At 43.4% G+C, this 27,227-nt stretch overlaps 1 protein-coding gene across 2 annotated transcripts in view; it reads right to left on the bottom strand.

The window, feature by feature from the left end:
- The window catches only part of DHRS7B (dehydrogenase/reductase 7B), a 60,795-nt gene that overhangs the window by 14,069 nt on the left and 19,499 nt on the right, over nt 1-27,227 (bottom strand). The window contains exons 1-3 of one of the 2 annotated variants that reach the window (XM_042966326.1): nt 10,025-10,153; nt 7,074-7,252; nt 2,414-2,523 (exon numbers count right to left, since the gene is read on the bottom strand). In XM_042966326.1, the coding sequence (XP_042822260.1) occupies nt 2,414-2,523; nt 7,074-7,227 (264 nt within the window). In that variant the 5' untranslated portion in view covers nt 7,228-7,252; nt 10,025-10,153. Of the gene's footprint in view, nt 1-2,413; nt 2,524-7,073; nt 7,253-10,024; nt 10,154-27,227 lie in introns of those variants that run through there. The other variant, XM_007092287.3, reaches the window with a different exon arrangement.

Raw genomic sequence — 27,227 nt, 5'->3', positions numbered from 1 at the left:
CGCACCTAAAAGAATTAAATATTTAGGAATAAATCTAACTAAATAGGTCAAAGATTTGTATGCTAAATAAACATTACAAAACACGGCTGATAGAAATTAAAGGAGACCTAAATACATGGAAAGACATCTCACATTCGTGGACTGGAAGACTTAACATTGTTGTCGATACTACCCAAAGTGATGTACAGATTCAATGCAATCCCTATCAAAATAATAGCATTTTTTTTGGAGGAAATAGAAAAAAATCCTAAAATCCATGTGAAATCTCAAAGGTCCTTGAGTAACCAAGACAACACTGAAAAAAAAAAAAAAAAGAACAAAGCTGGAAGACTCACACTTCCTGGTTTCAAAACTTACTGCAAAGCTACGGCCATCAAACAGTGCGGTACTGGCATAAAGACGGATATACAGACCAATAAATAGAATAGAGAGCCCAAAAATAAACCCTTGCATTCACGGTCATGTGATTTTTGACAGGTGTGGCAAGACATTTCAAGCAGGAAAGAACAATGTTTTCAATAACTGGTGCTGGGAAAACTGGATATGAACATGCAAAAGAATGAAGTTGGAACCTTACCTAACACCATACACAAAAATTAAATCAAGTGGATTAAAGACCTAGATGTTGGTGTCAAACTATAGAACCGCTTAGAATAAAATATCAGGGAAAATCTTCGTAACATTAGATTTGGCAACAACCTCATGGATATGACACCAAAAATACAGGTGACAAAAAAAATAAATTGAGCTTTGTCTAAAATTAAAAGCTTTTCTAGGGCACCTGGGTCGCTCAGTCGGATAAGCATCTGACTCTTGATTTTGGCTCAGGTCATGATCTCACCACCATGAGACTGTGCCAGGCATTGGGCTCTGGGCTGACATTGTGGAGCCTGCTTGTGATTCTCTCTCTCCTCTCTCTGCCCTTTGCCCCCCTTTCTCTCTCTCTCTTATGCACTCAACAATCCCTCTCAAAATATATAAACAAACTTTAAAAATAATTACATTAAGTTAAAAACTTTTCTTCATCAAAGGATACTGTTAAGAAAGTGAAAAGAAAATCTACTGAATGAGAAAAAAATCTTTGCAAGTCATAGATCTAATAAAGGATTAATATCCAGAATATACAGAAAACTAAACTCAACAACAAAAACGATCTGATTAAAAATGATGGGAGAAGGACTTGAAACACGCTTCTCCAAAGACATACAAATGGTCAGTAAGCACATGAAGAGGTGCTCAACATCATATGAAATTACGGAAATGCAATTCAAAACCACAATGAGATGCCCCTTTATATCTCCTAGGATGAGTATAATTTAAGAAAATAATAAAAAATGGAAAGTAACAAGTGTTGGCAAAGATGTAGAAAAAGCAAAACCCTCGTGCACTGCTGGTAGGAATGTAAAATGGTATAGTTGCTGTGGGAAACAGTTGACAATTCTTCAAAAGCTTGTATATAAAACTACCTATGGCCCGGCCATTCCACTCTTAGGTACAGAGTCAAAAAAAGTGAAAGCAGGGACCCAAACAGATATGTGCACAGGTCCCTTCACAGTAGCATTATTCATGACAGCCAACAGGTGAAACAACCCTAGTGCACGTGAACAAATTAACGGAGAAATAAAATGTGGTATAAATGTACCAAATGTGGTATATACGTGCACTGGAATATCACTCCGACATGGAGTACTGGAATGAAAATGGAATGAAATTTTGATACATGCTACAACAGGGGTGAACCCTGAAGACATAAGGCTTAGTGAAACAGCCAGACACAGAAGGACAAATACTGTATTTTCCACTTATACAAGGCATCTAGAAGAGGCAAATAAGTAGAATAGAGGTTTCCAGGCACTGGGGAGAGGGGAGGAAGAGTGAATTCTTGTTTAATAGGTATAGAATTTTTGTTGGAGATGATAAAAAGGTTTTAAGTATAGAAAGTGGTGATAGTTACACATACTCTGAATGTGTTTAATGCCACTGAGTTGTATACCTATAAATGGTTAAAATAATTAGTATGACGTGAATATTTTATTTAAATGTACATCTTTCTATGCATGTAAATACTATGTTATGTACATTTTCCACAATTAAAACTTTAGAAGTCATGGCCAACCTTCCCCCGACCCCCCACCGTAAAGAGATGACTAGGTATTAGCCAGGTAAAGGCGGAGGGGAAGCGTTCACAGAGGGAACCGCCTAAATGAGCAGTGTTAGTAAGTGGCAGAGAGGGGATCTGAACCATCTGACAGTTCTCCCTCCGCAGGCCGAGGGGACCCATTGCCTACCCTGGCACCGAGTGACCACGTGGGTGCCCTGCACATGCAGCAGCCCAAGTGGCCGCTATCTCCTCAGATGCCTGCAGACAATGCGCTGCACCTCGTGCCCACGGCAAACACACCCCTGGGCTCACCTTGGTGGCCAGAGAGGCAGCAAGTTCTTTCGTGAGCTCTTCCAGGGCCTCCCGGTTCCGGCCACAGAGCACCAGCCTGGCACCTGCAGTGTAGAAGACTTTGGCGCATTCTAAGGGAAGAAGAAAGAACCTTGTCAGCTGAGGAGATTCCATGCCTTTCTTCCCCGGTGCAGGTCAGTCCAAACTTACCCGATGTTTCAGAATATGAATTTGTTTCTTCACATGCTCTACACATGTGTATTCGCTCCTGCTGTGGACCAGGCATGAAGCCAGGAGTTAAGGCCCCAATAATAAATGAGCTCTGTTGTTGTCCTGAGAGAGCTCAGGGTCAGTGGTACAACAGACATCCACAAGCCAAGAGGAAGGCTGAGGCTGGTGGACAGATTTGTTAGGTACCATGCTCAGAACTTTCCATAATGATCTTTAGCTCTGAACAACCCTGTGAGCATTATCCTCATTTTCACAGCTGAGGAAGCTCCAAGAGGTCAAGTGATACACTCAACGATCAGGCAGCACCAGCTACTGCGAGACCGTGGTTTGCCGAGGCCTGCATTCTGGCACAATCTAGGCTGTTTCCCAAATCATTTCAACGTAACAGGTACAGATCTATGGGGGGTAGATGGTTCCTACAAGCACAGGGGGCACGGGACTCTGTTGAGAAGGGATGGGGGGCCCTACCCCAGTCCTGAGGCCTGAGGGGCTGTTTCTCTGGAAAGCGCTTAAGGCTAAAGGAGCAGAGTTTGCAAAGCACCTGAAGGGCCATGGACAGACATATCTGGGACACAGAATGTCAGCCTTGCTAGGCTGGGAAATGACAAACAAGTCAGAAGAGCTGAACGTGCCGAGTGCCTACAACAGCAAAGGATCAGTAAGGGAGGCTGTGTCTAAGAGGCTGCCTCCGGCTGGGTGAGAAGAGGACTTGTGGCGATCAGGCTCTGCTGAACCCACTACAACATTCCAGGCAACAAGTGATGAGGACATCAACTGAGACCAAGGTACCTCTATTCGCGTTCTTTTGGTGGCAAGAAAAGAGACCCAACACACACTGGGGCAAAGCAAAAAGACTGACCAGGAGGATGCTGGGATTGCTCAAGAATGAAGAGGAAAGAGCAGAGTGGCCAAGGCTGGGGAGGGGCAGGAGTGGTGGCTGCCCAGGGCCCCCGGCAGCAGGAACCAGGTGCTGGCAGGTCCTTTCTCCATTTCATCTCCTGGGCCTGGCTTCCCCTCATCAACACAGCTCCCTGACTCTGGGAGAGGGGCCTCTGACTGAGGCAGGCTCTGTGGCCAGCTGCGGCGGGGTGGCATCTCTAAGACTAGCCCAGCAAGGGTCACAGGTAAGTCCCCTGAGGCTCAGGGGGAAGTGTAGGGAGGGGAGACCTCCAGAACCAGGACTAGACTGTGGGGAATATTGAGAGATCAAGTCTGTCAATTCCTGGTTGGGATAGGAGGAGGTTGTGAGTCCAGACAGGGTGTACTAGTCTGATAGTCCTTCACCCACAAAAGTGTCAAAAGCTAGAAGGGCTCAAAACAGGAAGGGAAAAGAAACTCCAGCATCCTTCAGGAAAACAGAGAGAAAGTTCTTTTGACATCTAGACTGTCTTGTTGTGCAGAGCCCTCTCTTTTCACTCTACAGCTCCTCCTTTAGCTACTCTTAGAGCTTTCACTTACCATCCTCAGACCAGCACCTCCTAGTATGTCTCCAGGTGGACTTTTCTGGAAGGAAGTGCTAAGTGGACTAAACCAAGGGATTTTCAGGTGCGCTATATCACCTTCTTTGAAGATCTGGTTGGTCTGTTCACTGGCTCATCCTGACAAAGGGCACAAACCCAGACAGAGCTGCAGCCCTCACTCTGCTTGTCCCCACATGGTCTGGTCAGGGTCACAGCTCCTGCCCAGCCTGCCTTGCTGTGCTTTCTCAGCAGAGCAGCAAACGCCTCATAGGGGTGGGGGTGGCGGCTGCCCTCAAAGCCAGACAGCAGCATTCCTGAGGCTAGATCTGGCTCATCTGGTTTACAAAATCATTCCAAAAGATGAGGAATCTCTGGCATGGCCAGCCTCCTCACCCCATTTCATCCCGACGTGACTGACACAATGGACGTGTCATAAGGTGCCCCCACAGGGTGCAGACACGCAGAACCAAAGGTGGGGAGAGGCACACTAGCATATAAACAGCTTCTGGAAAATGGTCACGTACATTCTGCTTAAGCTTTGCTTCCCAGCAAAGCCAAAACAAGGAGGAAATTAAAGTCTGTGTAGGGAGTGACAGAAATGAAAACAACAGATTGCAAGGATTCCACTTTCATTTCTTGAAAAAGCTGACACAGGGAGGCAGGAGGGTCAAGGGAAAAAGGAAAACAGTCCCGAAGTACCATTTATCTAGCTAGGGCTGCCAGATGATTCCCCAGTGCTGCAGGCACTCTGGGCCTCCTCCATCAAGATAGTTATTCACAACCTCAGGGCTGAGGCTGGCTAAAGTGGGTATGCAGAACATTCTGTTCCTTTAGTCAATGGTCTTACTGTTTTACAAGGATAAGCTCATGTAGCTTAAATATACAAAATAGGGGAGAAATACAGAAAGCTATCTGAAGACTGTCACAATTCGGACTTTCAGAGCAGCTGACACGGCAGGCAGGCAGAGCAGAGCCACCAAGGGCAACCCGTGGCCTTCCTCCTCTGAAAGCTAAGGTGCAGCAGCACCTCCTTGGGAGTCACCAACAGTGGCTCCTGTACTTGCAACGGCTGGGTGAGAATCTGTTCCCGTTCTGACTGGCTGGAGTGGGGAGAGATCCGTGGACTCTTGTCCCTAACATGTTATATAGGACACAATATAAGCAGGGTGATTTGGAATTTGGGAAAAGGCTGACCTAATATAGGAGATACACACACACACACACACACACACACACACACACACACACACGTATTGTTTTTCTTTCAATTATATTTTCTATTCCCTTCCCAGTCTTGGTTTCCAGAAGTGGAACCGCAGAATGATAAAGAGGACAGTGTCCTTCTCCAACATTCCCATATCAGAGTACCTGCAAGTTACCTTTCCATCCCAGCCAACTCTCAAATACTGTTCAAGGACTTAAAAAAAAAAAAATGCTGCTCTCTGAGATCAAGAGAAGTGGCTGCTGACTACCCTATATATAGTAGCTGAGTAAGGTCAGAGAACCGACTGTGGCAAAGGGCCTGGAGGCAGCTGTCTCCACGCAGGTCTAGATATCTAATGACAGGCCCAGAGTTCACCCCCAGAGATCTCATCTAAAACATCATAGCAGCACGCGGATGAACCTACCTACAGCTTTCCCAGGCTCCCCCTGGCTGCCCGCAAGCCACTTACCCGGCAGACGAGACCCCATCTGCTCCTTTATGTTCCTGCAACCGCCAAGTGCTTCCCACCCCGGCACAACCATGCTGCTCCCTGCTCTGGGCCCATCTGCAACACCCTCCCTGTTGGCCCGTGCTTTCCTTTCCCTGGCCATGCCCCCCACAGGTGATACAAGACAGAGTCCTGGAGTCAGACATGGGGTTTGAATCTAGAAGTCCTAGGGCAAGTCTCTGAATCTTAGCTGCAAGGATTCAGGGAGATAAAGCACAACCCAGCCCATTCGTCTGCCGGGCCTCAACGGGAGCATCCGTTACTGAAATGTCAATATGCTGAGGTAAGTCCTTGCCCCTCTCCATCAGACTGTGAACTACCTGAGACCAGGCACCCTGTCTTTTATTTGTCCCAGCACTTTGCCCGGAGCCTTATAAATCGGAGATGTTCCATCAGCGCTGGCTGTGCTATGGTCCCGACGGACAGATGCAGCAGGGATGGGGTTACCACGACTCTGGGTGCCTCTCGGCCTTCTTCCATGGAACTGAGCCCCCACGCAGAGGGTATACTGGCATAGTGTGCTCCGTGTGCAGGTGCTGAGAAGGAGGAAGCTCCATAGGACGTGCCTGCATCTGTCCTTGGTACTATGCCAAAGTCAATGCACATGTGTGCAAGGGAAATGACGGCAGCTCTACAGACTCATCTGTACGAGGCAGGGGGCGGTGACTGACTCTGGGCCTGTGACCCGGCACAAAGTTCCTGGGGCCGAGAGGCTCGCCGCGTTCACCAAAGTAGATGGAACTAACCCGGAGAACCTAGGTGAGGCACAGCTGAGGTATCATTTATTGTTTCCAGTCCCGCCAAGGCCATGAGGGACAGCTAGAGGCACAGCCCCAGTGACAGGAAGGTGAGGAGAAGGGGACACCAAGGCCATGAACTAGGGATGCTGGCTAAATCCAGGAAAAGGCACGTTTCGTTTGGCCCTCACAGAGATAAAAATGTTTTTTTAATGAGTTGTCATATTTGAAAATAGGGAGCCTTCACATAAAATTCCCTATTTCCACAGCCAGCAGCTGCCCACTTAGACGAGGCACGTAGTGTCCGGTTTGCCACAGTCTTCGTCGTGGATTCTACCCCCCACACTGATGCTGAAAGTCAGGGACCATTTCTCATTGCACTTAAGCTCTTGCTTCTTCCAAGTGGACCAGAGACAGTGACATACTCTTGTTCCCCAGTCACCTAGCCTGTGTCACTTATTTGCACCTATGCAGCCGAGCTGCTCCTCGAGTCTGGGCCAAGTTCCCTGCCCCTCCTGACAGCACTGGCCCCAGGACCCACCTCGCCCCAGGCCTGAGGTAGCGCCTGTAATGACCACCACAGCGTTCCGGAGGTAGGCCTTCATTCGCATCCGCTGCAGCAGCTTGAAGAGGCTGAAGATTCCCACACAGCCAAAGAGCAGGGGCAGGATGGCCGTAGAGGTGATAAAATCCATGACCCTCACCTTCAGCAGACTCTTCCTGAAAGAACCCAAATCCAATGAATTTGTGACAAAATAGGAAAACTCAAGGGACCTGCCAGCCCTCCTCCCCCTAGACTGATGACACAGAGCCCAGGTTTCTCTTGCGCGGACTTTAGCTCTGAACCCAACAAATGTCTTTCTGGGTCCCGTGCTCTATGCTGACTGCTCAGCATCGTGGAACTTGCTTTCTCTCACTCTGGCTGACATGAGCAAACAGCAAAGCCACAGACCTCGCGATGCCTCTCAGAGGCGCACAGCAACCCCAGAACAAGCTGAGGGAGCCATTCGGCACAGCACCCATACTTGTGAGTATTCCAGGAGGCTCTGGCCCGTCAACGCTCACCTGAATCTCCTTCAGAAGCCTATTTAGGGGAACTTAGGTATGCCCATTATCATTTTCAACCCGTTTGTGAAACTAGAAAACAATTTTTAAAAAGGAAAGAGAAGGGGCGCCTGGGTGGCTCAGTCAGTTAAGCATCCGACTTTAGCTCAGGTCATGATCTCACGGTTCGTGGCTTCAGGCCCCACGTCGGGCTCTGTGCTGACAGCTCGGAGCCTGGAGCCTGCTTCAGGTTCTGTGTCTCCCTCTCTCTGCCCCTCCCCTGCTCCCACTCTGTCTCTCTCTCTTTCTCAAAAATAAACAAACGTTAAAAAAAAAAAAAAAAAAAAAGGAAAGAGGAAACTATACCAATGTATATACTCCTCCCTAACCAGATAGGTGTTTCTGGATGGGGTGTCCTCTGGATAGTCTCTGCGATGGCCCACAAACATCCTCCTGGCCACAGGCTTCACAGACACCCAAAGGGAATTCAGTGCACAGGGGAGCTGCCCTTTGCCAGGCATAGGCACAGACTTAGGCTGTGAAGTGGGCTGTCCGGCCGTGCACCGTGCCAGGCTCCCGCTGAGCATTCGCTGGTGAGCCACCGCCAGCCGGATGAAATCAGGGGGCCACAGGAGTATTTGTGCATCTGTGGCAGTCAGTTCTTAGGAAACACATCCATTCCTTACACAACCGCCCCAAATTTCCTTGCTCCCCCAACCTTCCTCGATTCCTTGTCACTCATCCATGCCCCTATGCCGAAAGCAAGCTAAGAGAGGAGGGAGACACAGGATTAAAGGAAGGTCAAGAACGAGCTAGTGAGGAGCAACACCATGTCTGTCACTTTGAAAGAGATGCCCTGTAAGGCGATTTGACACACGGGCTGAGTCTATTACACAAAAGTCCCACCACCCACAGTCCACCTCCAGGACCGGGATATTATCGGCATAATAATCCTGTCCAGGAAGGAAGAGACTGGAAACCAAAAGCAGAGCTCCTGCAAACCAGTCTAAAGCTTTTAATTATTCATCAGATTGGGAGTAACTACATAAAAACCATCACCCACCTGCTGAATGCCCCATGTCCTCAACTCCATATATTTAAAAAAATACATTTCTGTTTCCATTCCCAAAACAACATCACCTCCGTGGACACCATGAAGCCAGGAACCCACTGAACCCCAACATCGATCCACTTATAGCCTGAGTTGGCTTTGATCCTGAACCTTAGGATCAGGGTGAGTTGTCCTGATGTAAGTTAAACCGCTCGACTGCAAAAGAGTTCTGCTCGGATTTGAACTGTCAACTCAACTAGTTTAGTATTTGGTTTATTTTTTCATCTGCCTTTCCAAATATATCCAATTTCTTGGTCACCATAAAAAATTACCATTCTTAGCAAACACCTGTAAAAATGACTGTTTCCCATCAACCTCCACTTATTCTACTTCTGAAAAATCCCCAACTACTGTCTGCTAAGTGGTTACATTTCCCTCTCACCCTACACTGTGTCAGGCCTACACTTGGATGGACTGGCAATTAAAGTGGCTTCTAAAGTGCCCAGCTCTTTTCCAGGGTACTAATGGCACCATCCCCTGCCCACGGCTGGAAGCCGAGGCCAGGTATTGGAGCTTACAGGTCAGGCCGAGTCCCAGGGGGAAATGCTAGGACCCTAGGACCCTCTGTCTGGCACCTGGGAAGTACTCAGAAGCAGGTACTTAGAGCAGGTACCAGTGCCTCCGCAGTTTCATGGGTTTGTGAGTGCTGCCTGGGGATCTTCACGGGGCCACCCCTGAAGACCGAGGCTGTAGGAGTGTTTCCCGAGGATGGGAGGGATGAATTCTCAGGGGGCAGGAATGATTGCCAATCTGTTAGTGTAGCTTTACCAGAAGACTATAGCAATTAGAAAACACAGGTAGACCCCAAGGTAATTATGGCTCAGAACTTTCATGTAATAAATTTTGGGGTAGAGAGCTTTCAACCCAGCAGGACGACCGTCCAGGAAGAGCTTGATCCCACTGTAATCCCAGATCCTTGTATCAGGCAGGTCCCCAGGTGGACCACCCTGCCTAGCCCAGAATTACCGAGGACCCGGCCACTGCCCAGGATGACCAGGGAGGTGAAGAAGGGACTCATGAAGGGGAAACAGGCCTCGGTCCGTGGGAGGGGGGCCCAGAGCTCCATTGGGTCAGCTGGGTGGAAACAGGTCTGCATACTCCTCCACAGGCCCTGGAGACCAGAGTCTTGTGAAGCCTGCCCGTTTCAGACTTTCAACCCGGGGCTGAACCAGAACTCCACTGAAGGCTATGGGGGCCTGTTGCCCCTCAAATTCAGAGGCTGCAGAGACCACATGGAAAACACTAATGATGGCAAAGTGACGGCAGTGCAGGAGTTAGAAGGATGAACCCTCGAGCAGCCTGTCTGGGTTCCCATTCTGGCTCAGCCACTTACTTACCAGCCTGGGTACGGGACCTCACCACTCTGGGCCTCAGTATCATCTGCAAAATGAGGGCGCGTGAGTGCCCACCTTGCAGGTTGTTGTTCTGAGGTCAGATGAATTAATACGTGGAAAAGCGTGCACAGTCTCTAGAAAAGGGGAAGTGCCCGGTAAATGTAGTTGCCGTCAGCATCATCATGACCCACAACTAACTAAAAGCTCCTGACCCAGGAACTGGTCTCACCGCAGTCAGATTCCCAAGGTTGTCTGAAAGAGTCCCTGGTTTATGAAAACTGGTTTCTTCCAAATGAAGGAAATTAATTAAACATAGAGCTCACTGGAGTTTAATTTTTATATCTTCATAAACCCTTTGGTTTAATTACATTAACAAGTAGGAAAAAAGACACCCCAACTCTGTCAGAAGTCAGGATCCCATATGCCAAGGTTTGTATTAGAAAATGTGGCTGCCAGAAGAGTTATCGAGGCCAACACAGCAAGGAGAGAGCAGACAAATTTCAAACCGCCCCTGCCACCCTTTCCTCACGCCTGGGGAGGAGCGGGATGAAAACCCATCTAGCGAGGTTCCCCCCAGAGGACGACGACGCTCCCAACAAACCGCATTTTCATGCACCTATTTAAAACTCAAGCCATCAATCTAGGTCACGAAGAAAAGAGAGAAAACTACACACCGTCTGGTACACTTCTGGGATTCCTTGAGCACCTGACACAACATCGCATGCCAGCCTTGGTCTCCTGGCCCTGGGGACCACTTTGCCTGAGGCAAATATGGCACCACGTTAATGGGATCCATCCTCGGCCCACGGGCCGGCTTTCTGTGGGGAGAGCGCACATCTGCATTCAGTCTGGCGAAGTCATTAGAGTCAGAATGCAAAGTAAATTAGAAATCAGCACCAGTTGCGCCCAGCTAACTCAGGATGATGATGGTGGCGAAAGACATTCCAGAGCAAGCCATTTATTTGACAGCATCACATTCAATTTCAGGGTAGGTATTCAGGTCACTTTCCTGACCAGGCGAAGGCGGTCATATTGACGATCCCAACTCTCCGGGAGTTTCTCAAGTTCGGAAAGACCTTCCCCCTCGCATTCCACTCTGCAGTGCACGTGGCCATACTGATGGGCCGCTGGGCCACCAGGCCTCTCCAGTCTCTGAGCATCAGCTGGGCCGGCTCCTCCCTGTCTCACCCTCAGCACTCAGGATGTTCAAGAGAGCAAGGCATGGAGGTAACTCAGCCCTACCGCCTTGCTGTGGTGTCCGGGGGCATTCTCCAAGCAAAGAGACAACTTCAAAGTGGAAGAAAGGAATTGTATCCTGGCTGGCCACATTTCCAGATTAGGAAGTAAATCTCTTCTGTAAAACGGAGTCAAAGGGGGCCTGTGTACTTTGAAAATGACATTTAAGAAGGATTTTAATGTGTTTACAAGTTTTGCCTTTTATACCAAAATGCTCAACTGCTAGTTTCAGACAGAACTGGGAAGGCAGGACTGACGGCATAAAAGAGAGTGGGGGAAAAAAATCTAGCTCACAATTTCTAGCATTTGGAGATCAGCTCGTAGATAGAAGGGATGGCCCAGCATCGCTGTGAGCCAGAGCAGAAAGTAGGGCAAGTCACAAAAAGAGAGTGAGGTCAGAAAAGGAAAAAGGCAAGATAGCCTCCCTTGAATAGGAACCACAGATCACACGTGGTCTAGATGTGCGAGTGCACTGCCTAACAGAAGCGTATGCACTCACAGTCATGTCTACTCTCTTAATTGACAGGGAAGTGACCTGAAGCATGACCTTCCGGTAATAAGCCACATCAACCGGCATGTAGAAGTTAGAGAGTTTAGGCATTCACGCACTAAGCTCGTCCACCTGTATTTTCACATACCACAGGCTATGGAGCTCTAGACCTAAGTTAAAAGAGGGTAAAGGTAGAAAAGTTGCTCGTGGGTGAGTGTTAGATGGGCCTGGGCAGCCAGAAAGTTCATGGGTTCTCACGGTGACCTTGAAATTCAGCTGTTCCCTTATTCTATTGAGACATTCCTTTTGGAACCTCAAACTAGAAACAAGACGATCTCCAAGAAATCAACTCTGCGCAGAAATGTCACTTTAACGTTATTCCATTCCTCATCCTTTAGCCACAATTCTACATTGCATTTCACAGATGCAATCTGTTCCTGAGATTCCTTTCTTCTCTCGAGCAATTATAAAAAATAATTTGAACCATCAATAAAAACAAGTTGTGGGAATCTACTCAGAACCACACATAGAAATTAAACCATTAACAGCCACATCTGAAAATCAAAAGAGGGTATCCAAAAGCTCTCCACAGTTCAAGAATAAAAATGATTTCAGGTCTGAAAGAAGGATTAGTCATGGAATAATCTGCCATGTTATGCACAAGAAATTCGGGCTAAAGGGCAGAGAGGAGTTCCAACTGGAAGGCAGGACGCTGAAATCATGCGGCAAGGAGTGGCTTAGTATCACCAAAAGCAGTTAGGATCCCGTTCCCACAAACCTACACCCGCTCTTATATTTCGTAACTGAAGACCAGCTCTGAACAGCTGATCTACCAAAGGTGACATAAGCTACGGGTCATGCTTATGACCCATATCTGAAAATACGTATCTATTTTCAAAAGTAAAAGCAGAGAAAGCTGCTCTTTTTCGGTCTAAGCACATGAGCAGTAGCAGCTAAGGCTGTCTTCAACTGGAAAGAAAAAACAATATCCTACCTCAAATGCCAGCTACTTTGCCAGTGGCGGGTCCGGGTGCCAGCGTCTTCTTTGGTCTTTTGACCTGGGACAGAGTGACTAAGAGTATAGGCCAGAGGACAACTTCAGGTCAGCAAGCCCTCTCTAAAGCGCCGGAACGGGCCACTGACAAGTGACCTGGAGGGTGTACTTTGGGATGCCAGCCTTAGGGCCCCCAGTTTAAAGGAGTGCCGGCTGGCACTAGTCAAGATAAAACCAAAAGGGAGGCCTGAGACTATTCCAGACCGGGCTCCTGAGCGCCCACTCCCGGGAAGAGCAACCACGCTGAAGCGAGCCCTGCTCCCCAGTGAGACGCTGAGCACACACGCTGCACAGCAGCCCCAGCCAGGGAGGGCGGGAAGAGAGGAGCCAAGCACAGCTCCAGACCCTGCAGGGCAGGCTACCTACACAAGGACAGGGCACGTTTATTAGAAACCGGAGTCTTAGTTCTGCTTTTTAAAAACAGCACTCATGATGCCTACCTAGGACCTTGCCACACACACACACACACACACACACACACACACACACACACAAAACAAAAATTTCGGTGTCTAACATGCTTTATAAAATGAGTCAGGTATTACTGGGAGATGCAGGAGTGATCCCACCCACTTTCCTAGAAAACACACAAGAGGCCCTGACAGAAACCAGACAGCAAGTTCACTGTGAGGGTGAAGCAGAAAAGGCACCTAGTTGGCACTTGGGGAGCTGGGTTCGAGTCTACTACGTCGTGTACTTGCTGGGTGACATGGGCAAATTTACCATCTGCAAACGTGTACTGTAGTTTCAAAATGGGGATGGTTATTCCAATGAGAAAACACATAGGGAGCATCCTGTACATGCTAATGTTCTGAACACACATGGTGCTGACCCCTAAACTCACCGAAGAAAGGAAATTCCTGGAGAAGATCTGCGGAAGGAACTAGGCAATGGCAGCCAAGCAGGCGGCTTCGAGGGTTATTCGTGTTTAAGTATGTGTGGTAAAGAGACCAGACGGATTACTTTATATTCACACCTCATTTATCAAGCGCCATCCTGTATCAGGCTCAGCTAGGACTGGGGTGTAAGGCAATGAATGAGGTAGACATGGTTTCTGACCTCGTGGAGATCACAGCCTAGATGAGGAGGCTGACGACAAACAAAGAAATACAAAAATTAAGTGATTAGAATTGTGGTAATGAAAGAAACAATCATTGTAAAGCCACATAGTGGTGGCCTGTCTAAAGGACAAGCCTCACCTGAAGCTTTAATTCAAAGTCAAAACAATTCAAACCACTGTGCTGGCCACACAACACACAACCTGGCCCAGGGAAGCTGCTGGTTTGTGACTCCTGAGTTTTAGATTATTACCTAAAAAAGTACATACAACAATATGAATATGACAAACAAGGTGCCATGTAAACATAAAGTCAGGAATCCAGTGTGTTTAAAAGGAGCTGGTAGGGCTCAAACCAGACTATCTAACAGGAACTGGGCCTGGGCATGAGCTTCAGAAATAATCATACAACACAGTAACTCACAATGTTTGTATTCAAACTTGAGCACAATTGCCCTCCGTATCTGCTATGGTATAGATTCATTCTACAAACATTTACTGAGCACCTACTGTGTGTCGATTTTTCCAGGGTCGGTGGTATAGTGAACAAACACAAAGTGAATCATTGTCCTCATGGAGATGACATATCAATGGGAGAGACAAACAGTAAAAAAACAAATAAAATGTACACTAGAAGGATTCTAGGACAGGGCACCTGGGTGGCTCAGTCAGTTAAGCATCTGACTTCAGCTCAAGTCATGATCTCACGGTTCGTGAGTTCGAGCCTGGCACTCCGCTCTCATCGCAGAGCCGCCTCTGCCCCTCCCCCCTCTTAAAAATAAAATAAAACATTTTAAACAAAGAAGAAGAAGAAGAACAAAAAGACGAAGAAGGATGCTAGGATAGTGGTGGAGTAAGAAGCACCAGGAATCTGTCTGCTAACGTCCTCAATAATCGCCCTGGCAGAATGTTTGGTACAACGGTGTATTTTAGAACTCCGGAATCTATTGAAGGCTTGCAAATTCTCTGAGAAGGCTTATCTGGTAAGTTGTAGTTAATTTCAGTCAATTTCAGCTGTAAACACAGTAGCAGCTACACAGGCTCCACCTCAGGGACATGCAGCTGTGCACCAGATCCTGGCGCAACACAGCCTGCTGGAATGAGGGTGGGCAAAAAAGACCCTCTGCTCCCAATATTATGGATTTGGGCCTGACTGCTGGTTGCTGCTTTCTGATCACAGAGGTGGGCCACCATTGTGGTTGCACCTCCCTCCACTGGAGCAAGCATCTCCACCTCTGGATGAGGTGACTACCGGCTATTTAAAGAGCTGGCAGTATGTTATCCTCCCTTCACTTTCCTCTTTTTCTCCTTTTGGGAGCCATTAATTAAAGAGTTGGGCATTCAAAAGCAACTGAATGTGTGGGTAAAATTAGAAAGTGACCACGCATGTCCAAGGAAAGTAGGCTTTTAGAAAACTAGGCTCTTAGAAAGCCAGGCTTTGGAAAGACCTGAGAAGACCTTAAGTTTATATATCATGCTGATCCCTGGCACAGACACATCCTACAAAAACAGGGAAGCTAATTAATTAATTAACAAAAAAGAGGAAACACTAGGGAAAAGAGAAAATCTGATTCCAGAGTTACCACGTTATTAGATTCAAATGTCCTGTTTTCAACAAAAAAGTCAAAAGGCATACAAAGAAATAGGAAACCACGGTCTATTCAAAGGGGAAAAGACAACAGAAACTGTCCCTGCAAAAGACCTAAAAATAGGTTTACTTTATAAAGAAAGATATTAAAACAACTGTCTAAAGATGCTAAAAAAAAAAAAAAAAGCTAAAGAAAGATGTAGAGAAAGTCAAGAAAATAATGTATGAAAAGAATCGAAGTATCAATAACGAGACAGAAAAAGAAAGCAAAATGAAACACTGGAATTGAAAAGAATAATAACTGAAATGAAACATTCACTAGAGCAATTCAAAGGAAAATTCGAGCAGGCAGAAGAATCACCGAATTTGAAGACAGGACAATGGAAAGTATTGAATCTAAGAAACAGGAGAAAAAAAGATTGAATAGAAGTGAACGGAGTTGTAAGGGAATCACAAGACACATCAAGCCGACCAACATACACATTATAGAGGCTTCAAAAACAGAAAAGAGCAAGGGGCAGAGGGAATACTCGAAGAAATAGGGGCTGAAAACTTCCCCACTTTGCTGAAAGACACGAATAAAACACCCAAAAAACTCAAGGAGCTCCAGGTAACATGAACTCAAAGAGAACCATACCAAGACATATCGTAATCAAACTTCCTTAAAGGCAAAGACAGAGACTTGTCAAATATAAGAGATCCTCAATAAGATGATCAACAGATTTCTCGTCACAAACTTTGGCCAATATAACGAAGTGGGCACTATACTCAAAGTGCTAAAAGAAAAAATTGTCAACGAAAAATCTTGTATCTGGCAAAATCGTCTTTCAAAAGTGAGGGGACAATGAAGACATTCCCAGATAAACAAAAGCTGAGATAGTTTATCAGTAGATCTGCTCTGCAGAAATGTTCATGGAAGTCCTCTCCTACAAGGTGAAATGAAAAGACACTAAACAGTACTTCAAAGTCATACGGAGAAATAAAGATTTCAGTAAAGTTATATACATGCAAAACTATAAAAACTGGAATTATTACAACGGTTTGTAACTCCACTTTCTATTTTCTACATGCTATAAAAGATACATTTTTTAAAAACAGTTTTGTTTAAAAGCTAATCTTATTGTAACTTTGTTCTGTAACTCTGAATCTTGTTTCCTATATAATTTAGGAGATTAACGCATTTTAAATTATTAGTCTTTGGGACACACAATGTATAAAGACGTAATTTTGTGACACCAACAACCAAAAGGGATAAGGGCTATAAAGGAGAATTTTTGTCTGTTATTAAAGTTAAGCTGGTATAAAGTCGAATTACAGTGTTACAACATTAGCATGTTAAACATAACCCCGATGGCAACCACAAAGAAAATTACTATAGAACATACACAAAAGGAAATGAGAAGAGAATCAAAACGTTTCGCTACAAAAAAAATCAACTACATGTAAAAGAAGACAGTAATACAGTAAATAAGGGGAGGAGAGCAGAAAACAAATAGCACAACTGCAGAAGTAAGTCCTTCCTTATGTAATTACCTTAAATGTGAATGTATTAAACTTTCCAAAGGACAGAATTTGGCAGAATAAATAAAAACACATGATTCAACTACATGCTGCCTACGAGAGACTCACTTAAGACCCAAAGACACAAAGAGGTTGGAAGTTAAAAGATGGAAAAAGATACTCCATGCAAATAGAGACAGAGAGAGAGAGAGAGAGAGAGAGAGAGAGAAAGGAGGGGTGGCTACACTAATATCAGACAAAACAGACTTTAAATATATGAAGTAAAAACAGACAAAATTGAAGGCAAAACAGATAGTCCTACAATAGTAGTTGGAAACTTTAATATCCCACTCATAATAATGGAAAGTACAACCAGACAAAAGATAAGAAAATAAAGGACTTAACACAATAACTAGGTCTAAAAGACGTATAAAACACTACCTAACAACAACAGCATGCACATTATTCTCAAGTACACATGGGACAATTTTCAGGATATACATATGTTAGGCACAAATTCTCTAAGTAGTCTTTTTTTTTTTTAATGTTTTTATTTATTTTTGAGACAGAGACAGCATGAGCAGGGGAGGGGCAGAGAGAGAGGGAGACACAGAATCCAAAGCAGGCTCCAGGCTCTGAGCTGTCAGCACAGAGCCCGACGCAGGGCTCGAACTCACGGACTGTGAGATCGTGACCTGAGCTGAACTCGGACACTTAACCAACTGAGCCACCCAGGTACCCCTCTCTAAGTAGTCTTAATATTTGAAAGATAGATATCATACAAAGTATCTTCTGTGAACCACAACAGGATAACGTTGGAAATCAACAACAAGAGATATAAGAAAATAGAGATAAATAAAAACAAAAATATAATATACCATGGGTGCCTGGGTGGCTCAGGTGGTTAAGTGTCTGACCCTTGATTTCACTCAGGTTATGATCTCATGGTTTGTGAGATTGAGTCCTACATCAGGCTCTGTGCTGATAGCATGGAGCCTGCTTAGGATTCTCTCTCTCCCTTTCTTTCTGCCCCTCCCCTGCTCATGTGTGCTCTCTCTCTCTCTCGGTATAAATAAATAAAGTTTAAAAATACACATATATATGTGTGTGTGTTTTTAAATATGTATTGTATATATTAAATATTTATTATTATGTTAAATATTATACACACACACATACATACATACACACATACATCAAACTTATGATATACAACAAAAATGGTGCTAAGGGGGAAACTCATAGCTGTAAATACATACATTACAAAACAAGAAAGATCTCAATGACCTAACTACAATTAAAAAAAAAACAAACTAGAAAAAAGAACAAACTAAAGCCAAAGCTAGCAAAAGAAAGGAAATAATACAGATTGGAACAGAGATAAATGAAACAGAATAGAAAATAGAGAAATCAATGAAACCAAAAGTTGGTGCTTTGAAAAGGTCAACAAAATTGACAAACCTTTAGCTAGCTGGGCTAAAAAAAAAAGAGAGACGAAGAAAAGACTCAAATTACTAAGATCGGAAAAGAAAGTGAGGACATTACTACTGATTCTACAGAAATAAAAAAGGATTCCAGGAGAGTACTATGAACTTGATACACCAATAAACTGTATAAACTAGATGAAATGGACATATTCCTAGAAACACAAAACTACCAAAACTCAATTACTAAGAAATAGAAAATCTGAATAGACCAGTAACTATTAAGGAGACTGAGTCAGTGATTAAAAAAAAAAGTCAACAAAGAAAAGTTGGCTTCACTCATGATTTCTACCAAACATTTAAAGAAGAACTAATACAAGCCCTTGAACTTTTCCAAAAATATTGTAGAGAACACTTCCTAACTCATTCAATGAGATCAGCATTACACTGATACCAAGAAAAAAAACACCATAAAGAAAAAAATCTAAAACCAAAAGAAAAAAAAAAACTACAGACCAATATCCCTTTTGAAAATTGATGCAAAAACCCTCAACAAAATATTAATAAACAAAGCTCAGCAGCATATTTTTAAAAATATACATCATGACCAACTGAGATGTCCCTGAAATGCAAGAATGGTTCAACATATGAAAACTGATCAATGTAAAATATGCCACATCAACTGGAGAAATAAAACCAGATAACCATCTTAATTGATGCAGAAAAAGCACTTGACAAAATTTAACACACTTTCATGAGAAATACACTCAACAAAATAGGAACAGAAGTAAACTACCTCAAATTAATAAAAATTATATATGAAAAACCCACAGCAAACATCACACTCAATGGTAAAAGACTGAAAGCTCTTCCTTTAAGATCAGGAACAAAGCAAGGATGCCCACTTCACTCCTTCTATTCAACATAGTATTGGAATGAGGCAAGAAATAAAAGACATCTAAATTGGAAAGGAAGAAGTAAAATTATCTCCGTTTGCAAATGATATGATCTCATACATAGGAAACACTAAAGACTACAGAAAAGGTGTGAGAATAAATGAATACTACAAAGTAGCAAGATATTAAGTCAACACAGAAAAATCAGTTGGCATTTCTATATCCAAACAATGACTAATCTGAGAAGGAAATTACAAAAACAAATCTACTTACAAGATAGCTGAAAAATTAAATACTTAAGTATTTACTTAACCACAGAGGTAAAGACTTATAAAATGAAAACTACAAAATACTGCTGAAAGAAATTAAACAAGATATAAATAAATGGAAACATATCCCATATTCGTGGAGTAGGATACTTAATATTATTAAAATGTCAATACTACCCAAAGTGATCTATAGATTCAATGCAATACCTAGCAAAATCCGAGGGACATTTTTCCGAAATAGAAAAACCCATCCTAAAATTCATATGGGAACTCAAATGTCTCCAGACAGCCAAAACAATCTTGAAAAAGAACAAAGCTGGAAGACGCCTATTTCCTGATTTCAAAACAAGGCTACAGTAATCAAAACAATGTGGTTCTGGGGTGCCTAGATGGCTCAGTCAGTTAAGTGTCTGACTTCGGCTCAGGTCATGATCTCATCGTTCATGGGTTCGAGCCCCACGTGGGGCTCTGTGCTGACAGCTCAGAGCCTGGACCCTGCTTTGGATTCTGTGTCTCCTTCTCTCTCCTCCCCCACTCACGCTCTGTTTCTCTCTCTCTCAAAAATAAATCAACATGAAAAAACAATGTGTTGGCATTTTTATAGATGCCAACATAAAGATAGACGTATAGACCAGGGGGATACAACAGCAAACCCAGCAATAAACCCTTCCATATATCATCAAATTACTTCTGACAAGGGTGCCAACCTCAGTCAATGGGGAAAGGACAGTCTTTTCAACAGACGGTGCTGGGAAAAACTGATATTCACATGCAAAAGAACAAAGTTGGACCCTTACCTTATACAAAAGTTAACTCAAAATGGATCAAGGACCTAAATGTAAGACCTAAATCAATAAAACTCTTTGAAGAAAAAACATAGGGCAATAGCTTCACAACATTGGATTTGACAGTGATTTCTAGGATACAACTCCAAAGACACAGGCAACAAAAGAAAAACTACACAAACTAAACTTCATGAACATTTTAAAATTTTGTGCGTTAAAAGACACTATCCACAAGATAAAAGGCAATGTACAGAATGGGAGAAATATTTTCAAACCATTTATCTAATAAGGGATCAATATCCACAATATATAGAGAACTCATAAAACTCAAAACAAAACAGGTGTGCCTGTTAAGTTAAGCTCCTGACTCTTGATTTTGACTCAGGCCATGATCTCATGGTTCATGGGTTCAAATCCAGTTTGGGCTCCAAACTGACAGTGTGGAGCCTGCTTGAGATTCTCTCTGCCTTTGTCTCTGTCTCCCTCCCCCCACCTCTCCAAAATCAGTAAATAAACTTAAAAAAAAAAAACTCAAAACAAACAATCTGATTCAAAAATGGGCAAAGGACTTGAATAGACATTTCTCAACAGGAGGTATGAAAATGGCCAGTAAGTACATGAAAAGATGCTCAGTATCACTATTTATTAGTGAAATGCAAATGAAAACGGTGACATAGTACCTCACATCCACTAGGGCGACTACTACCAAAACAAAAACAAAAACAAAAACAAAAACAAAAACAAAAACAAAACAGAAAATGACAAGTGTTTGGACAAATGTAAAGAAGTTGAAACCCTTGCGTGCTGTGGGTGGGAACATAAAATGGTAGACATGCTGAGAAAATAGTACAGAGGTTCCTCAAAAAAATAAAAAGATTTACCATATGATCCAGCAATTCCACCCCTGGACATATACCGCGAAAAATCAGACAGAATCCCAAAGAGGTAAGTGTACACCCATGCTTACAGAAGCATTATTCACCATAGATAAAACACGGAAGCAACCCAAGTGTCCATCAACCAGTGAACAGATAAGCAAAATATAGTATACATACAATGGAATAGTATTCAGCCATAAAAAGGAAGGAAATTCTGCAATATGTTACAACACGGATGAACCTTGCAGACATTATGCTAAGTGAAATAAGCCAGTCACAAAAGGGCAAATACTTTATGACTGCACTTATGTGAGACATTCAGAGCAGTCAAATCCTTAGAGAAAGTTGAATGGCACTTGCCAGGGACTGGGGTGGGAGCGGGAAGGGATGGGGGTTATATTTTAATGGGTACAGAGTTTCCATTTTACCAGATGAAAAGAATTCTGGAGATGGACGGTAGCGAGGGTGGCATAACACTACGAATGTATTTAATACCACTGACCTGTACACTTAAAAACGGTCAGGATGGTAAACTCTGTGAGGTGCCAGGTTGGCTCGGTCTGTGGGGAGGGCAGCTCTGGATCATAGGGTTATGAGTTCGAGCCCCATGCTGGGTGTAGAGATCACTTAAAAATACAATCTTAAAAAGACAGTTAACTTTACTATGTGTATTTTATCACAACAAAAAAAGAAAAGTAGGTATGTCACTCACTAAGGATTAAACACTAAATGCTGTCCAATTTCAAGTAGGCTCGTGGTTGAAATCAGATTATTTTAAATTCTAACAAATTGCTGCCTTAGTTTCCTCACAGATTTGGATAGATCCTCTGTCCCTGTCCACCATCTTTCAGACAATCTGCCTTACTGTAATTTACTGAGGATGATACTTCACCCTGAATTCCAAGTTATTTTTAGAATTGAAAAACATTATTGTGAAACTTAACTAGGAAACGCCCTTTATTCTGAAGCAGTTTTTACAATGCTTCTACTTAAAACTTGTAAAGCATGGACTCTTATGCCAGAAAACATTAAAAAAAAAAAAAAAAAAAGGAACTTCACAAACTGAAAGGGCAAAAGGAGAAGGAAAGCATAATAACCTGAGAGGGGTTTTCCATAGCCAGCTTCTAAGATTTCATTTAAAAATAGCCCAGCAAGTGCCCTATCACCTTATTTTCATAGTGTCCTAGCAAATAGCTCCCTGAGACACAGCTATGTCTCCTCAGGACGGGCCCACGGTAGGGAGTCAAACAAACTATTTCTTTCACTCACTCTTTGCTTTCCCACTCCCCCCACCCACCCACTCTCTCAGAGCCTTTTTGGTCTTAAGAAAATACTTGGCAAATTCCAGAGTCTATATTAAAAGGAAAAAATCCTTCAGATTGACAACATCTTTTACATGTTCACCGTATTTGTGGTCACAGCGTGTAACAGTATAAGGGCTATCTTTTAAACTGCATTTAAATATACGCTGTGACACAACGAAGCTTTTTTTTCTGATGATATAAGCGTTAATAAGCTTAGCCATAGAATGAGGTGAAAACAACAAATTTTAAAGTCAAATTTATGAGTCAAGAAATGGAACATGTTCTTTCATTCCATGGCAAAATGCCGATGGCTATTGAGGTTGGGCACTGGGTATATGGAGGTTCGCTGTACTATTCTAGTTTTGTGTATAAAGATACACAAAAGCATTTGCATAATGTCTACTTCATACTCAACTTTGCCAGAATGAAGTTGGAAAAATGAATAATTAGCTACACTGAAAGTGTCAACTTTGTAAAATAAAATTAGCTAATAAAAACCATCAACTAGAACATCAAAAGGAACAAACTGATCAATGTTAAGTTACAGTGGCATCTATGTGGGACAGCATGGTGGGTGGGGTCTTGATTTACACCGTTCCTGGGACTTGAGACCAGGTGACTACAGAGTAAATCACCAGACTTTTCCAGGCTTCCTATGAGCTGGCTCCAAGCCACATTACTCATCGTAGTCTGATAATCACTACTTGCATTAGAAGCACCAGTTAAAATCCAGGTCTAAGGCCCCACCCAGTGTAGACCTTTGAAATCAGTAATACCAGAAAGGGTGACACCTGGGAATCTGGACTCTTGATATCCTCCTCTGATGATTTTAATAGATACTAAAGTTTGAAGCCCCTGAAGATCTCTACAGTTGTCTACCAAGAGAGATGTGCCACCCTGGGAGTGACAAGGGCTGTCTGCCAAACTCTATTCACGGGGACAGGAATCTTTTCTAGATTCCATCAACAGGAGTCCAGAAGAAGCTCCCAGCAAGGCCTCCACCCCAACCCCAATGCCCAACCTTACCACCCCCATCTGCCCAGAAACTACTGAGACCAATCTCATCATAATTTTTATCCCTGTTTACACCAGTCACCACAGGAAGCCCAGACCCCTTGAGACAACCCTTGGCTCCCAAACCACTCTGCACTCCCTTCTGATCCCGTCTCCCACTCTTCCCGATATTAAACACGTGGTCCTCTCCGTCAATCAGCAGCAACACCACTTGTGTCTTCGACTCTGAATAGTTCCTTCACCTTCCTCTTCTAGCAACGTCTGGCTCTTCCTGAGGACAGATTCCCCCTGCAGACCTCTGCAGTGGTGGCTGTTGTCTCCCCCACGTCCCTCATGAACTAGCTCCTCCCTAGTACTCCTTCTTTCTCCCTAAAACTGCCCAGCTGTGACTCTTCTGTGTCACACTGGGTCACTCACTGCCCCTCCTTATAATCACCCGCTTTCCTTTTGGTCACCGCCCCCACCCCCACCGTTACTTAAAAGATTTTAGCCACTCACTATTACTCTCTTCAGGGCATTTTCTGTCATTGTAATTCCTGGAGATTGTATATACACATATACACAGCCTTCCACCTGCCCATGCCTTAGTCCCGTGACCCTGTCCTCTATTGTCTTGTCTTCCACCCACTTCAGCCACTCCCACAGCCAAAGAGAAGCCCTTTATAATCTTCATTTCAAACACCCCATTCTGGCTACCGCCTTTCTCCTTTGCGAATTTATTGCCTCACATGTTACATCGAAACATGTTATAAACCCAAGAGTGTTAATAATTATTGCTGCTTTAATACAATCTTATGACTTTTACAAAAGTTAAGAGAAAATGTATTTATACAGTCTTCTTTTTAACTTTTTTTAGGTTTATTTTTCACAGAGAGAGACAGAGACAGAGCATAGGTGGGGGGGGGAGAGAGAGACAGACAGAGAGAGAGAGAGAGACAGAGAGAGAGAGAGAGAGAGAGAGAGAGACGGAATCTGAAGCAGGCTCCAGGGCTCCAAGCTGTCAGCACAGAGCCTGATGCGGGGCTCAAACTGACGGACCGCGGACTCATGACCTGAGCCGAAGTCGGACGCTCCACCGACTGAGCCGCCCAGGCGCCTCTACAGTCTCTTATAGCTACCCACAAGTTAGTCATTTCCAGGGCTCCTTATTTCTACCTGCAGATATACAGTCTGGAGTCATTTCTTTTTGGTCTAAGGGACTTGGCTTAGTATTTCTTGAAAGGGAAGTCTGTAATCAATAGATTCTCTCAGTCTTTGTTTATGTGAGAATATCTTTACTTTCGTGTTTGAAGGATAGTTTCAGATATAAATTTTAATATAGAACTTGGTGTTGACTTTTTGCTTTGAACACGTAACTCCACTGTTCTGTGACTACCATTCTCTTTTCAATTATTTATTTATACACTTAATTTTTTAAAGCAGTTTTAGGTTCATAATAAAACTATATCCCTTATCCTCACAGATGCCCAACTTCCTCCGCTATCACCATTTCCCATCAATGGTGGTAAATTTGTTACAACTGATGAACCTACACGGACACATCATTATCAACCAAAGTCCACAGTTTCTATTACCCTTCACTGTCGGTGCGTATTCTGTGGGCTTTGAAAAATGTATAATGACATGTGTTCACCACTGCAGTATCATACAGAATAGTTTCACTGCCTTAAACATCCTCTGTGCTCTGCTAATTCATCCCCCTCCCCCAACGCTGGGTACCCATTGTATTTCTACCATCTCCATAGTTTTGCCTTTTCCAGAATGTCAGATAGTTGGAATCATACAGTATACAACCTTTTAAGACTGGCTTGTTTCACTTAGCAATATGCATTTAAGGTTCCTCCATGTCCTCTGATGGTTTGGTAGCTCACTCTCCTTTCACACTGAATAACATTCTTTTGTACCACAAAAAAACACAAAAAAACAAAAAAACAAAAAAACAATATTCCCGTATGTCTCACAGTTTATTCACCTACTGCAGGACATCTTGGTTGCTTCCAGGTTATGGCAATTATGAATAAAGATGCTAAAAACATCTGTTTGCAGATTTTTGTGTGGACATAAGTTTTCAATTTGCTTGGGTAAATACCAAGAAGTGCAATTACTGGATCATAGAGTAGAAGTATGTTTAATTTTTTTTTAATTTCTTAAGGCTTATTTTTGAGAGAGAGAGAGAGAGAGAGAGAGAGAGAGAGAGAGAGAGAACACGGTGGAGGGGCAGAGAGAGACACACACAATCCGAAGCAGGCTCCAGGCTCTGAACTGTTGGCACAGAGTCCGACACAGGGCTTAAACCCACGAACCATGAGATCATGACCTGAGCCGAAATCGGACGTTTAACCCACTGAGCTGCCCAGGCGCCCCAGAATATGTTTAGTTTTATTAAAAAAAAAAAACTGTCAAACTGTCTTCCAAAGTGGCTGTGACATTATGCATTCCTGCCAGCAATAAATGAAAGTTCCTGTTGCTACATATCCTTGCCAGCATCTGGTGGTGTCAGTGTTTGGGATGTTGGCCATTCTAATAGGTGTGTACTGATGTCTCACTGTTGTTTTGCCATTCTCCAGTGACATATGATGTTGCACATGTTTTCGCATGTTTACTTGCTATCTGTATATCTTCTTTGCTGTCTGTTCAGTCTTGCCTAAATTTTGAGCTGTTCATTTTCTTACTATTGAGTTTTAAGAGTTCTCTGTATATTTTGGATAACAGTCCTTGATCAGAGATATGTCTTTTACAAATATTTTCTCCCAATCTGTGATTGTCTTCTCATTCCTGACACTGTTTTTCCCAGAGCAGAAGTTTTTAATTTTAACAGAGTCCATATTATCTTTTTTTTTTTTTTGAGAGAGAGAGAGAGAGAGAGAGAGAGAAAGAAAGAAAGAAAGAAAGAGAATCTCAAGCAGGCCACGGACCACAGGGCTCGATCCCACAACCTTGGGATCATGATCTGAGCTGAAATCAAGAGTCAGACACTCAACCAACTGAGCCACCCAGGAGCCCTAGGTTTTCAAGTATTTCTTTCATGGATTGTGCCTTTGGTGTTGCACCTAAAATGGTGTCATTAATACCCCAGGTCATCAAGGTTTTCTCCAACACTATATTCCAGGAGGTTTATAGCTTTGTGTTTTACATCCAGGTCTATGGTCCAGTCTGAGTTAATTTTTGTGAAGGGTATAAGGCCTATGTCTAGATTCATTTTTTGCATGCGGATGTGCAGTTGTTCCAGCACCATTTGTGAAAAAAACTATCTTTGTTCCATTGTATTGCCTTTGCTCCTTTGTCAATGACCTGCTGACCATACCTTTTGTGGGTCCATTTCTGGGCTCTCTACTCTGTTCCATTGATCTTTGTCTTCTTTCACCAATACCATATTGTCTTAATTACTGAAGCTTTATAGTCAGTCTTGATGTTGCATAGTGTCATCTTCCAACTTTGTTCTTCAGTTATCAAGTTGGCTATTCTGGGTCTTTTGCTTCTCCATATAAATTTTAGAGTCAGTTTGTCAACATCCACAAAATAACTTGCTGGGATTTTTATTGAGATTACGTTGAATCTATAGATTAACTTGAGAAGAACTAACATCTTGACAATATTGAGTCATTCTATCTGTGATCATGGAATATATCTCTATTCATTTAGCTCATTTCATATATCAGAGTTTGGTAGTTTTCCTTAGATACATCTCGTATATATTTTGTTAGACTTATA

This window comes from Panthera tigris, chromosome E1, assembly GCF_018350195.1.
Source record: "Panthera tigris isolate Pti1 chromosome E1, P.tigris_Pti1_mat1.1, whole genome shotgun sequence".
Lineage (NCBI taxonomy): Eukaryota > Metazoa > Chordata > Mammalia > Carnivora > Felidae > Panthera > Panthera tigris.
This window is presented reverse-complemented; position numbering and strand designations above follow the sequence as displayed.